Consider the following 15469-nt stretch of genomic DNA (forward strand, 5'->3'; position numbering starts at 1 on the left):
CTTTGCAGTCCAAGAGACTCTCAAGAGTCTTCTCCAACATTACAGTTCAAAAGCATCAATTCTTTAGCACTAGCACTCAGCTTTCTTTATAATCCAACTTTCACATCCATACATGACTACTGGAAAAACCATAGCCTTGGCTAGATGGACCTTTGTTGACAAAGTAATGTCTCTGCTTTTTAATATGCTGTCTAGGTTGGTCATAACTTTCCTTCCAAGGAGTAAGTGTCCTTTAATTTCATGGCTGCAGTCACCATCTGCAGTGATTTTGGAGCCCAAAAAATAAAGTCAGCCGCTGTTTCCACTGTTTCCCCATCATTGTGCCATGAAGTGATGGGACCAGATGCCATGATCTTAGTTTTCTGAATGTTGAGCTTTAATCTAACTTTTTCACTCTCCTCTTTCACTTTCATCAAGAGGCTCTTTAGTTCTCCTTCACTTTCTACCATAAGGGTGGTGTCAACTGCATATCTGAGGTTATTGATATTTCTCCCAGCAGTCTTGATTCCAGCTTGTGCTTCATCCAGCCCAGCATGTCTCATGATGTACTCTGCATATAAGTTAAATCAGCAGGATGACAATACCTTGACGTACTCCTTTTCCTATTTCTTCAGTTTAAGTCTGAATTTGGCAATAAGGAGTTCATGATCTGAGCCACAGTCAGCTCCCAATCTTGTTTTTGCTGATGTATAGAGCTTCTCCATCTTTGTCTGCAAAGAATATAATCAATCTGATTTCGGTTTTGACCGTCTGGTGATGTCCATGTGTATAGTCTTCTCTTGTGTTGTTTGAAGAGGCTGTTTGCTATGACCAGTGCGTTCTCTTGGCAAAACTCTATTAGCCTTTGCCCTGCTTCATTCTGTACTCCAAGGACATATTTGCCTGTTACTCCAGGTGTTTCTTGACTTCCTACTTTTGTATTCTAGTCCCCTCTAATGGAAAGCACATCTTTTTTGGGTGTTAGTTCTAGAAGTCTTATAGGTCTTCATAGAACTGTTCAACTTCAGCTTCTTCAGCATTATTGGTTGGGGCATAGACTTGGATCACTGTGATATTGAATGGTTTGCCTTGGAAATGAACAGAGATCATTCTGTCATTTTTGTGATTGCATCTAAGTACTGCATTTTGGACTCTTTTGTTGACCATGATGGTACTCCATTTCTTCTAAGGGATTCCTGCCCACAGTAGTAGATATAATGGTCATTTGAGTTAAATTCACCCATTCCAGTCCATCTTAGTTCACTGAATCCTAGAATGTCGATGTTCACTCTTGCCATCTCCTGTTTGACCATTTCCAATTTGCCTTGATTCATGGACCTAACGTTCCAGGTTCCTATGCAATATTGCTCTTTACAGCATCGAACCTTGCTTCTATCACCAGTCCCATCCACAACTGGGTGTTGTTTTTGCTTTGCCTCTATACCTTCATTCTTTCTGGAGTTTTTCCTCCACTGATCTCCATTAGCATATTGGGCACCTACAGACCTGGGGAGTTCATCTTTCAGTGTCTTGTCTTTTTCCCTTTTCATACTTTTCATGGGGCTCTCAAGGTAAGAATACTGAAGTGGTTTGCCATTCCCTTCTCCAGTGGACCACATTCTGTCAGACCACTCCACCATGACCCATCCGTCTTGGGTGGCCCCACATGTCTCTGTTCCACACACAGAGGGCCTCAAAGGGCAGACAGACTGAAACCACAGTCACAGACAACTAGCCAATCTGATATTCTGAAGACAGAATATTGTTTCACTGAGAGCCAATTTTCAAGTAATAGTTTAGGAAAATACTGGTCGCTTAAAAAAAAGTCACAGTGGCATTTTTTGAATATAACTGTTTCTGACTTTTTGATTTAATGTGTAATAAATCCAAAAATCAAAATGTTCAGTGTATTGTATTTGGGCTTCCCTGTTGACTCAGATGGTAAAGAACCTGCCTGCAATGTGGGAGACCTGGGTTCAATCCCTGGGTCAGGAAGATTCCCTGGAGAAAGGAATGCAACCCACTCCAGTACTCTTGCCTGGAGAATTCTGTGGACAGAGGAGCTTGGCGGGCTACAGTCCATGGGGGTCGCAGAGAGTCAGACATGACTGAAGTGACGTAGCATGCACGCATATTGTACTTATTTTATAATGTTAAATGGCACTATATATCATTGGTTCTAACAGACACTTGCAGAAAGTACCTTGTCTCCATTGATCATATTGAAGTTTTATTTGCTGCAAGATACAACCTGAGGTGGTTTTAATCATTCATCCAATCAGTGAATGAAGCTGGTAAACTAAGATTAATGTAGTAGTTTCCAGAATTAGAGTTGATAGTGATGCTGTGGTTGGTTGTGGTTAAGTGTTGTCTTATTTCAGATTGGGAAGGCTCGGTACAAATATCACCACTGCGTGACAGTTATTGGTCAATCCAGTTGTTGCTGTTTAAGAAGCAGGGCCCTTGTTACTATTTGTAAGCAAATGGCATGCTGAACTTCTGATCTGCCAGGGTGTATTTTGTCTTTAGGAAATTGCAAAAGATAACTCTCCTGGTAATTTTCAAAGGATTCACTACTATGATTCTTTTTAAAGTGCTCTGTAGGGCCTGATACCCAGAATACCTTTGGGATCTTCTGTATATAAAAGTGGACGGTGGCTGTTAGTGTATGTATATATATGCCTTTGTTACTTGTGAGTCCTTGGTGGAGATTTGGTTTGTCTTTAGGGCAGTGGTGCTTAAAAGTTTTTTCCACTGCCACCTTTCACAGTGGGTATGGAACATGAGCTCATAGTTTCATTAGTGGGTAATATGCAATGAATGTTAGACTAGCTGGAGTTCCACCTCCTTTCTTCACTCAGAAAAAAAGTCAGAAAGCAGATAGTATATGAGAATGGGGTTGATAGGATGGTTTGAATCCACTTGAAATTTATGAAAATTGTAAATTATTAGAATGCTGTACTGCATAGTTTGCCAGTAACGGGCCTAACAGGGGTTGACCTCAGTATACAAATATTGAGGTTGAGAACCTCCTTTAGGTCTTTGTGGTAAAAGGGGTCTGGGTTATGCGGTTATCACAGCACAGATGAACAGAATTATTGTGTAGACAGGTGAAATGTACAGAGTAAAGGTAAAGAGGACTATATAGTGACTGAATTGTAGGAGGAGCACAGAAATAGTGGAGATAAGATCAGTAGTTCTGTTTTGGACATATTTGAGGTATTTATTTGATTCTAAATGAACTATTATTTTTCCTGTCCCATGACAAGCAGTTTTATATCCCCCTTCCCCAAAATAACCCTTGGAAATACAAGTTTCAGTTATTTGTGTATTCTACTTTAAGATTCTCCACTTTGTTTCGGAATGAGAGAAGAGGGTTTTTAACCAAGAATAACTAACAGAACACAGGCTTTGAATAGAGATCTAGTTTAAAATCCTTTCTGTGACAGGTGCTTTTTTTTGGTATCTTAGACAAGCTACTGAGCATCTAAGGTTATCTTCTTCTATGTAAGTGTGGAATAATAGCAGTATCCCTCACAAGGTGGAAATAAAATAATGCCTGTGACCTAGAGAGCACCGTGTAAAATGCGTACGTATGTTATCTCTGTTACAAGTCTTTAACCGAACTTTAACTTGGAATAATCAAGAGCTCAAATATCAATGGTCAGGGTGAGAGAGGGGACATCTTTCCATCTAAAGGAGCAGCACTTTCTACAGGTTAGCACAGTTTAATAGCAGTTGAGTCTTATTTGTGATACACTAAAAATAATAAATTTGTATGATAACAAGGCAAAAGAAAGATTAGGATCATCCTTTTTTTATACCATTGTATTCTTATTTTGTATTTTGGTTGTAAGCATTAGAAACTAAGTGACTGTGCCAACAAAAGTAGTAAATTAGCTCAATTACTCAGCAGTATCTGCATAGTTCATAGAATGGAAGTAGCAGCTTAAGAACGGAGTGGGAACCACAGCAGCTCTGAAGACCTGGGTAACTGCGTCTAATAGTCTCTTCAGGGTGCTGTGTCCTTGCATCTTTCTCTTCAAGATTCAGGTACTCAGAAGAAAAAGTGTGCTAATACATGATCTCTTTCTCTTTAAAAAATATGGTTTGAACCAAGAAATGTACAGAATAAACCTAGGTCTTCTTGTCATACCAGAAACCAAGGATGCTATAATTGTGTTAAAGGACTTGGAGCCAGTTTGAGCACTAGAAAGAAGAGTAACCACAGTGGATTAAAACCATCAAATTTGTTGAAATTCATTGGTTCTTAATGATACTTTAAAAAATTGTTTCATTTTTCACACCTGGAGGTTAGGGAAATCATTCTGAATAAGGAAGAGGTTTTTGTATAAGACATTCCACTGTTGTTTAGTTGCTAAGTTGTGTCCAACTCTTGCAACCCCATGGACTGTAGCCCACCAGGCTCCTCTGACCGTGGAATTTCTCAGGCAAGAATCTTGGAGTGGGTAGCCGTTTCCTTCTCCAGGGGATCTTCCTGATCCAGGGATTGAACGCATGTCTCCTGCATCAGCAGGTGAATTCTTTACCGCTAGTCACCAGAGAAGCCCATAAAGCATTCTGGGCAACAACGAAGAAGGAATGAGTGTCACTATTTTGGAAACTTATGTTTTTATAATAGTTCATCGCAAAAAGAGAAAATGGGATGTAAGTGAAGGAAATACACAGTACTATTAATACTTACATTGTGCCCAGTCAGACGTGAATAAATCAGACCTCTAGATCTAATGGCTACTTTACAGGACAAACTAGAGCCAGTGGATGCCACAAAAAAATGTAGTCAGGAAAGGGAGGTCATAATAGGGGAGACTGTAAAAACAAAGGACCTACCCCATCCCCCTTGTTTTAAAAGAAAGGAATTTTGAAAATGGGTGGGGGAAACTTATAGATTCTTCTTAAATATTAAGAGACTTTCCAAATGCAGTGCTGTGTGGTTATTATGTTGAACCAGATTCCCCCAAAGTAATTGTGATAACATATATGAAATACTTGGAGAAATTTGAGCACTACTGAATATATTTTGCTGTGATGAGTTTTTATGTATGATGTCATGACATGTTTTTTAAATAAGAGTCTTTATCTTTCAGTGATAAAAATGAAACATTTATGGATGAAACATGTTTGGTATTTGTTTCAAATAATTGAGGGAGGGGGAACAACAGGGGGGCAAAAAATAAAAGGATTAGCCATGAATTTGTCATTGTTGAAGAATTGGTTGATTAATGGAAATTAATTAAACTGTTCTCTAGTTTTGTATATGTTTATTTTTTCTGTAGAGGTTGTTTAAAATGTGATTTCTTTCATGTAAGGATGCCTTTGTACTTACTGGCTGTTTTTCAATTTATGTCTTTATTTTGTTTTGTTGTTGTTGTTCTCTAGATTGCCCCAGTGGAAAATGACAATAGCTATGATGAACTGAAAAGAGATGCAAAGTTATGTTTATCACTAATGTCTCAGGGGTTGCTTTACCCTCATCAAGTGCCTTTGGTACTTCAGGTGCTAAATCAAGTAAGAGTGTCTATCAGAAACTTATATCTTTGGTTAGAATTTTGATTTACCATTCTAAGAATTTCACAAAGTCGGCTGTGATACAGATAATACCTGATATTTGCATTCATTGTGAATCTTCTTTTAGCATGAGAGAAGACATATGCCAGCCAAAGAAACAGATTTAGAATCTATACATGGCTTTGCCACCAACTTCTGTGACTTTGAGCAGGTCACTCAACCCCCATGTTTTCTGTATACATAAAGAGCTAATTCTTGGAACACCTTGGATACAGAGTGTTTATGGGGGTGGGGGTGAGCATTCTCTTTTACCATTTCTCCTTTATTTTATTCACTTCTATTTTCTGATCTGTGGTAAAAAGACCTAAGTGAGTGTCTATTTTCTGGCTGCATTTTTATTTTTATTTATTTATTTTTTTTTATTTTTATTTTTTTGGCCACACTGAATGGCATGTGGGATCTGTGGGATCTTAGTTCCCTACCCAGGGATCAAACCCACACCCCCGGCAGTAGAAGCTCAGAGTCTTAACTACTGGACCACCATGGATATCCCATAGCTGCATTTTTGGTGTACTCTGTGCTCAGCTTTATCCAGTTATATATGTGTTATATAATATACAAAATGGACACTTTTTCTGAGTTTTCAGATTTTTAAGTTTGATTACCACTGAAAGATATTTTTTAACAGCCTCAAATGGTATTTTTTATGCAGTAGACTATAGTAGTTTTCCGTTTGTTTGCTTTAACTACCCTACCTACTACTATCAAAAGTCAAATACAATAACATGCAACCCTTGGAGGAGTTAAGTCATTAATTATAAATAACTCTTCTAAAATTGACTTTTAATCATGTGTTCCTTTCCTTTTACTCTCATTCATACATTCAGAATTCGTAACTTTACCTGAAACAGCTTGCATGCCATTTTCTTCAGAAAGAAATATAAGATAAGCTTGCTCTGGCTGTACTTGTAAAAGTAGAGTTACATTGGAAATTTCTATTATTTGTGTATAATGCCACTGTCATCTCATGTTCTTGTCATTTCTACTAATTTCTCATTCACAGACAGCAAGAAGCAGTTCTTGGCATGCTAGATACACAGTACTGACCTACCTCCAGACCATGGTATTTTATAACCTCTTTATTTTCCTCAACAATGAAGATGCAGTTAAAGACATCAGGTGGCTGGTTATAAGTCTTTTGGAGGATGAACAGCTAGAGGTAAAATTTAAGTTATAGTAAACTGAAATTTTAATAAATTTAAAGAAAGCATTTTGGCGCCTCTAAAGGAGTATTTACACACTAATATGTAAAGTAACTAATTTTAACATAACCCTATGTAATTACTTTTGATACCCCAGATGTAAACAAACACTGGACACATTCTTGTTCTGGCTTCTCTTTGCAGTTGGGCAGATAACATTTATGAAGCAAAGTCTTCTTATCTATGAAATTGCAAATGATAACACTCTACTTATTTTACTGATTTTTAAAGGGCTAATAGGAATGTGTATGAGAGCAGTTTCAAGAGAATGAAAATCTACACATAGGTGCTGTTATCCAGTAGATTTAAGATAAGATTGTTATCCCTGTTTATTTTCCTTGATAGAGAAATTGAAGTCAGCTTTTGCTAAGGAAACATTAATATTTGTACAAAAAGACCATGTTAGTTCACATCAGCCTAATGCAAGAAAAGCATGATGTGATAATTATGGAATAAGATATAACTTTTTAAATTGGCCTTAGGTTAAAAAAATGTAATTGAAAATTTTGTGAAATTTTTGTTTATTTTCTGGACTTTATGGGTTTTCCATGTAGTGGAGCACTCCCAGTGATTATATATATTTTATTTGAGAGCACTGAAAATACATTTATATCTATAGGAAACTGGGACTGGAAATCTATTCATTTTGCACTCCAGCTTTCTTGTGTCCTTTGGAGCAGATGTGTCTAGTTACCAAGTACTCACACTGTAGCCGTGATTCTGACAAACTCCAGTTAAAATATTTGCAGCTCTCTGTAAATTTTTTTAGAGGGTTTTTTTTTTTTTCCATTAAAGAATAGAAATGGAAAGGTGGAAATCTCCAAGGACAGTGTTTCCTACCTTTAGATATTATAGCAAACTGGACTGTTTTCTGGATCTTGTTTTAGAACACTTTTATAGATTATTTTTGTATTTTATTCCATGTAGTAGACTTAAACTTAGCTGTTACTGTATGCAACCAAGTATGAAGTAAAAAAAAATTTTATAATTATTTCATATTATAATATTATAATGAAAATAGCAAAGAATATGTTAAGTACCCCCAAACTGTCACACTGAAAAATTTAAGAAAAAATATTTTGAAGGAATAAGTGGCAAAGCATTTTTTCAAATTATTACTGCCTTTCCTATGACTGTTTAGGAGAAACTATTGCAATGAGTATAACTTTTTACAGCTTTTTTTTGTCTTCCGAAAACTTAAGTTCCCATTTCAATTTGAAATAAACTATTAGTATTTCTATAGACTCATCTGTTTTGAGGCCAGGACCCTTTAAGAGCCTGATGGATTCTCCATTAAGAAACTGCAAAAGCGCATTTTTACACAGTTTGAATACAAATATCAGGGAAAGTCCCCACCCCAGTTCCCACACCACCCTCTCCACCTCCCCAGGCTTAGGATCTCAAGTCTAATGGAAGTGATTATCTCTACAGGTTAGAGAAATGGCTGCCACCACCTTAAGTGGTCTGTTACAGTGTAACTTCCTTACCATGGACAGTCCCATGCAGATTCATTTTGAGCAACTTTGCAAAACAAAACTACCGAAGAAAAGGAAGCGTGACCCTGGTTTTGTAGGAGATACGATTCCTTCTGCAGGTAACAATACTGGTAGAAGACACCCTTTGGGAATTAACCAGGCTTGCTCAACAAATATTTATTGAATGCGTGTATGTGTGTAGGACTATGCTAGGTACCAGGAATAGTTGCTTTTGAGAAACTTTGCATATACAGAAGGCAAGACCTGGGATATAAAAGATAAAATTGAGAGAGGTACCAAGGAACGTGTACACTGCTGCATACAGCTATTAGAGTAAATCAAGTCTGTACCCACTCACCTGAAATTGCTTTATAAAGAGAGGTATCCAGAATTATTTTTGAGGCTCTAAAATATTTGTTTTTAGAATTTACAACTTAACGTGTGGTGCTAGTGGTAAAGAACCCATCTGCCAGTGAAGGAGACATAAAAGACACGGGTTCAATTCCTGGGTCAGGAAGATCCCTGGAGGAGGGCATGGCAACCCATTCCATTATTCTTGTCTGAAGAGTCCCATGGACAGAGGAGCCTGGGGGGCTATAGTCCATAAGGTCTCAAAGAGTTGGGCATGATGGAAGCAACTTAGCACACATACCACACACACACTGAGAGAAGAAACTAAGTAGACAAAACAATTCTTGCTTTCATTTGGAGAGGGGAATATCATTACTTCACTCGGCATTTTGGTGAGAGGGTGAGAAGACTCATTTTATAGGAGCTTGCACTCTAATTAAGCATCGAGGTAAACAGCACAGTGAGATCTGATGACTGTGTCATGTTTAAAGAGAAATTTAAATGTCATAGCCAAAAAGCATCTTATCTGTGTTATTGAAGTACAGTTAATTTAGGATGTTGTGTTAATTTCTTCCGTACAGCAAAGTAACTCAGTTCAGTTCAGTCACTCAGTCGTGTCCGACTCTTTGCGACCCCATGGATTGTAGCACACCAGGCCTCCCTGTCCATCACCAACTCCTGGAGTCCAGTCAAACTCATATCCATTGAGTCAGTGATGCCATCCAACCATCTCATCCTCTGTTGTTCCCTTTTCCTCCTGCCTTCAGTCTTTTCCAGCATTAGGGTCTTTTCAAATGAGTCAGCTCTTTGCATCAGGTGGCCAAAGCATTGGAGTTTCAGCTTCAACATCAGTCCTTCCAATGAACTCTCAGGACTGATTTCCTTTAGGATGGACTGGTTGGATCTCCTTGCAGTCCAAGGGACTCTCCAACACCACAGTTCAAAAGCATCAATTCTTCAGCCCTCAGCTTTCTTTATAGTCCAGGTCTCACATTACATGACTACTGGAAAAACCATAGCCTTGACGAGACGGACCTTTATTGGCAAAGGAATGTCTCTGCTTTTTAAAATGCTGTCTAGGTTGGTCATAACTTTCCTTCCAAGGAGTAAGCATCTTTTAATTTCATGCTTGAAGTCACCACCTGCAGTGATTTTGGAGCCCAAAAAAATAAAGTCAGCCACTGTTTCCACTGTTTCCCCATCTATTTGCCATGAAGTGATGGGACCGGATGCCATGATCTTCACTTTCTGAATGTTGAGCTTTAATCTAACTTTTTCACTCTCCTCTTTCACTTTCATCAAGAGGCTCTTTAGTTCTTTCCTTTCTGCCATAAGGGTGGTGTCATCTGCATATCCTAGGTTATTGATATTTCTCCTGGCAATCTTGATTCCAGCTTGTGCTTCTTCCAGCCCGGCATGTCTCATGATGTACTGTGCATATAAGTTAAATAAGCAGGGTGACAATATACAGCCTTGATGTACTCCTTTTCCTATTTGGAACCAGTCTGTTGTTCCATGTCCAGTTCTAACTGTTGCTTCCTGACCTGCGTACAGGTTTCTCAAGAGGTGGGTCAGGTGGTCTGGTATTCCCATCTCTTTCAGAATTTTCCACAGTTTATTGTGATCCACGCAAAAAAATTGACTGCCAAAGCAGTCAAAGGCTTTGGCATAGTTAGTAAAGCAGAAATAGATGGTTTCCTGGAACTCTCTTGCTTTTTTGATGATCCAGCAGATATTGGCAATTTGATCTCTGGTTCCTCTGCCTTTTCAAAACCAGCTTGAACATCTGGAAATTCATGGTTCATGTATTGCTGAAGCCTGGCTTGGAGAATTTCGAGCCTTACTTTACTAGCATGTAAGATGAGTGCAATTATGTGGTAGTTTGAGCCTTCTTTGGCATTGCCTTTCTTTAGGATTGTAATGAAAATGGACTTTTTCCAGTCCTGTGGCCACTGCTGAGTTTTCCAAATTTGCTGGCTTATTGAGTGCAGTACTTTCACAGCATCCTCTTTTAGGATTTGAAATAGCTCAACTGGAATTCCATCACTCAGTTATATATATATATTTTCTTCATATTCTTTTTCATTATGTTTTGTCATTGGATATTGAATATAGTTCCCTGCACTGTACAGGGGGACCCTATTGTTTATCTATCCTATGTTCAATAGTTTCCCTTTGCTAATCCCAAATTCTAATCTTCTCCCCTCTCCCCAAAAGTACAAGTCTGTTCTCTTTGTCTAGCAGGGTTTTAATTATGTCGTATAGTTAACTAGTAGAAATTTCCAATAAAATAACAGTGAAAGTGTTAGTCGGTCAGTTGTGCCTGACTCTTAGTGACCCCATAGACTGTAGTCCACCAGGCTCATCTGTCCAAATAAAATACCAGCATACAATAAATTCTAGTTTTTTTTTAAGTTGAACACTTTGTTTTTAATAATTAAGTACCAAAGTATTCTTAGGTCTGTACTGAGAATTTGAAAGCGCTTTAACTTGTACCACTAAAAAGAAAGAATAGAGAGCCTATAAAATATAGGATGCAGGATGTTGTAGTTTAGGCTTAACAGCATGTTTTTGGTACGTGTGCATACAGAGTCATTTAAAGGCAGAAATTCACACATTGGAAACAACTAGCATGGTCGAAAACTAATTTTATCTCACTATAGCAAGTACAATAGAGTCCTGTAAATATCTGCTCATATAAATGCTGTTGTTTTCTTTGCAGAGTTGGTCAAACGCCATGCTGGGGTGCTGGGACTGGGTGCGTGTGTTCTTTCTAGTCCTTACGACGTTCCCACCTGGATGCCCCAGCTCCTTATGAATCTCAGTGCACACCTGAATGACCCCCAGCCAATCGAGGTAAAATTCTCCTTTGTTGGTTTCTTTGCACATATATTAACAGTGATAATTTTTTAAGAAACCATTTAGACTAATAATTTTCTATATACTCTGGGCCGTCGTCTTCGATAAGGTTACTACTACTGCCTCTGCCAGAGCCAAGTCTGCTCATCAGTAGTTATTAAAATCTTGCAGAGACCCCACTGTTTTCTATATTTGAGAGATCTTTTGTTAGCAAGAAAATTACCATGTCTTCTGTCCTTCCCAGTCCAGTGGAAGCAAAGTGTATTGCCAGTGTTGTCAGGATATTTAAATTTTATACTTCTGTTTTGCTCACATTTTATACCTAGGAAGTATCTAACCAAAGGCTAATGTTAAACAGGAAAATGTGATGGTATTATTTACTGAACACCTGTGTTCCTACATTAAACAATTTGGAAGACCAATGACTTTGTTCTTTTCACTTTGACAAAGTGTATATTTAGTATATATTGAAACTGATTTAACAATGTGGTGTGAGTTCTAGTCATTTGTCCTAACGTGAAGCTGGTATCAATTCTAAAGAAGTAAGCTTGGTAGCTTTTTGAGGTAAGATTGGTTTATTGGTTGTGTCGTGCTTGGTGAAGTGTAAGATACGAAGTCCCGAAGGATTGTTACTTAAAGGTATCCTGGACATAACCCTGGAGGAGTTAAAGTAAAATGTATGTGGGTTGCTTATCCTACAGATGACTGTAAAAAAGACATTATCCAATTTCCGAAGGACACACCATGACAACTGGCAAGAACACAAACAGCAATTCACTGACGACCAGCTGCTGGTTCTCACCGATCTCCTCGTGTCACCCTGCTATTATGCATAGGAAGGTGAGGCAGCAAAGTATACAGAAGTCTGTTTTCATGACTTTTGCTGTGACCCAGTGGAAGTTCCCAGAGAATTTTATACTTTTTTTCCTCTGGTTTAGGTATTAAGCAGAGAATTGATGTGACAGCTTTTACGGACTTACGGTTAAATAAAAGAAAAGAGCTCTTACTCATAATTGCCTCTGAGTGGGGCCTGGCCATTTTGGGTTGTCCTAGGGATTCTGGGTTCTACAGTTGTGAAAATATTTCATTTCAGTTCTTAAGTATTTGTTATCCATTCTGTATTAAAGAGGGAGGGCCCAGAAGCCTTTCTATTGAAATAGGATGAAAAAAGATTTCATTTATTTGGTTCTTTGAGTTGGATGTCCTGTTGTCTAACTGAAGGTTTCCCCCCCCCCCCTTTTTTCCTCCTTGATACAGATGAGTAGTCCTCACTTCAAGCTCTTTTCATCAAAAATTCCAGATCCTCAGGTACCATCTGTGGTGGCTTTCTGCAGGTTTAAAAACTCTGCCTCTGTTGAGTTCTCATCATTTTGGTGGTTTCTGTGTCTGGTCTAATTAGTCCAAGTTCCACAGGTTCTCAGCTGCCATTTTCCTAACTTGTCCGGAAGTATTTCCAGTATATTGATCACTTTTTCTTTGAGGCATCTGACAAAGCCACAATGTCTCAGAGTAGAAATAATTACCCAATATGATCATGACATCCAAGACCAGACAGAGTCTAGGAACACATTATGAAACCGTTTACTTGAAATGGAGAATGCCCATCTGTAACACAGGTCCTGTCATTTCATTCATCTCAAATTATTTTGAATTCTATCCAAATGGCTATTGAGTTTAGATGGTGGTAGGGCTATGGGCCATAAATCTGAAGCATTGAGAACCTTGGGCTTGGAGAGCCATGAAGAGGGAAAGAAAAGAGGGCAAGTCTTGAACCCGGGCAAGTGTCGAACCCATCCAAGTACCTGTAGATGGACCAAGACACAGAAGTGAAGTCTGTGTCCACGTGTCTCCCACAGACTGGAGTTTTTGGTGCTGAATAGAAGAGCAGTTGCTGAAAAACCAGGGGTTCGGTGAATAAATTTGTGATTGATTGTTATGTATGTATACAATGTGTGATTTTGAAAATAAACAGCAACAACAATAAAAATCCTGACTGAATGATTTTTACCTGTATTCTTTACAAATATTGTTTGACCCTCTTTGAAAACTGTTATACTTTACTAATGGAAGACTGCTGTGTTTGCGGAAATTCTGTAATCTTTTTCTCCCTCCCCCTGCCCTTTTTTTTTGCCTGCAGAATCGTTGAGAGACTAATAAGTCTTAATATTTAATTGACTTGTTTAATAAATGTTACATAGATGTAAAAGACTGTATAAACTGTAGAGACAGCATTGGCAAGACTTTGTACAGATGCAACCTCTTAAAAAACACCATTGTGTAATTAACTTGTAAAGATTCACATATAGCTCTTTATTATAGTGACTTTTGGCTTTTGTACCAATTGAATGCCATTTTTTGTGTGTTTTTAAATTATTTTCTTTATCTTTTCATGCTCCAAAAGCTGAGGTGTGGGTTTGAGTTCATTTATCGTTAGAATGTCTGAATTTTTATGTAACTTTGTGTGTGTATCTCTAAATGCGAACACCACGTGTTTGCCTGTGCCCAGTTTATAGAATGCAAGGAATCTTCTAGGTTGAAGTACTTCACACGGTGGTGAATGTCATCTTGCAGCACACCCTGTACAGTCTTCCTTAAAGGAACACTACGGTATATTTTTTAGTACCTACTTGCTGAATGACTTGATACAGACCTAAGCACAGCAGAGGTCCTGGTACAGTAAGCGTCAGCATACACAGGCGTAACCCCTGTATAGAGTAGTGCCAACCTGATTATTTCAATTGTGTAACTAGTTTAAAAGCCAATAAATGGATTGTTTTTAACACCTGGTTTTTGGTCTTCATTACAAGGAGGACAGTTCTGGAGCCAGTGACTTGTGGATTCCTTTTGCATTCATAGATCTGGATCCATAAATTCATGCCCTCTCACCAGAATCATCTAGATCACACCTGCCCAGTTACAGTAGCTCGTAGCCGCATGTGACTGTTTACATTGAAATTAAATTAAAAATTACTCAGTCTCAATAGCCACATTTCACATGTTCATTAGCCACTTGTGGCTAGTGGTTACCCTGTTCATTAGGCACGTGAGTGTTTTTTGTCAGCATGGAAAGTTTGACAACACTTATCTGGGTGATTGATTCTCAGATTGATGGGCCTGGAATGTGAATTTCAGTTCCTACTCCCAGCTCATGATATTGATACCTGGTCCCGAAATCATAGTTTTGAGCAGTGAGGCTTTATGTTATATTGACCACTTCAGTTTTGTCCTAGCTAAGCTGTATTTAGGTGAGGTTCCTAAAGTGGGGAATTTTAAAAAATATAACATACTAGGCACCTACTGTGGTCCTCAATCAGAGTTTTTGTGGTTGGGACTCAGGTATCAGTGTTTTTTTAAAACTTCCGTCAATGCTTCAGTTGTGTGGCCATGATTAAGAACCCCTGGTGAAGACCCTGAAGGCCCATTCGAGACCTAAAATCTTTTAAAGAGTTTTTAAAATGCCCCATGTGATCTAATACCAGGCTTAGCAGTTGCTTATTATTTTGATACCCTAACTGCTTATATTGTGAATTACTTAATTCCTAAACATTCTGTCAGTGACCTCAGGAATGAAAAGGAGGAGGGGGAGAAAAGGGATGAATGGCAACTGTTGTCTAAATATGCTGCATTCAAAAGAATGGAGACAGCAGGAACCATTTTAAGGGAAGGCCAGTGTTAAGGCCTTGGGGGAAGGTGTGTGAAGGCAGACCAAAATTTGGAACTCACTGCTGATTGGGCCTGGAAGACTTAGTTAAGGCAGGTTTGGGGTGGGGGTGAGTGGCAGGGAGAAGTAAGGGGAAGAGAAAGCCTGTATTCTTAACTGTTCTAAGAGCCGATAAATCTTTAGTTTCCCAAGTGCATCCTTTATAAAAGAAAGACTTTGCAAGTTGTGTTTCAAAATTCGGGAGGAAAACTTACCTACTTCTCTTCCTGTGAACGATTAGTAATGTGGCCAGAAAAGACCAGTGAGGTATTTTGGCTTACTGGAAAAATTAACTTTCTGTAGTCTTCATAGTT

At 38.4% G+C, this 15469-nt stretch overlaps 1 protein-coding gene across 2 annotated transcripts in view; it reads left to right on the top strand.

Annotated features, from left to right (window-relative positions):
- PSME4 (proteasome activator subunit 4) overlaps window positions 1-14235 on the top strand; it is a 92849-nt gene extending 78614 nt beyond the window's left edge. For both annotated transcript variants that reach the window (XM_061155443.1, XM_061155444.1), the window contains 6 exons: window positions 5380-5508; window positions 6572-6727; window positions 8202-8364; window positions 11319-11452; window positions 12157-12295; window positions 12713-14235. In XM_061155443.1, the coding sequence (XP_061011426.1) occupies window positions 5380-5508; window positions 6572-6727; window positions 8202-8364; window positions 11319-11452; window positions 12157-12291 (717 nt within the window). In that variant the 3' untranslated portion in view covers window positions 12292-12295; window positions 12713-14235. The remainder of the gene's footprint in view (window positions 1-5379; window positions 5509-6571; window positions 6728-8201; window positions 8365-11318; window positions 11453-12156; window positions 12296-12712) is intronic.
- Window positions 14236-15469: the final 1234 nt, after the last annotated feature.

The sequence above is a fragment of the Dama dama genome, chromosome 11 (genome assembly GCF_033118175.1).
Source record: "Dama dama isolate Ldn47 chromosome 11, ASM3311817v1, whole genome shotgun sequence".
Lineage (NCBI taxonomy): Eukaryota > Metazoa > Chordata > Mammalia > Artiodactyla > Cervidae > Dama > Dama dama.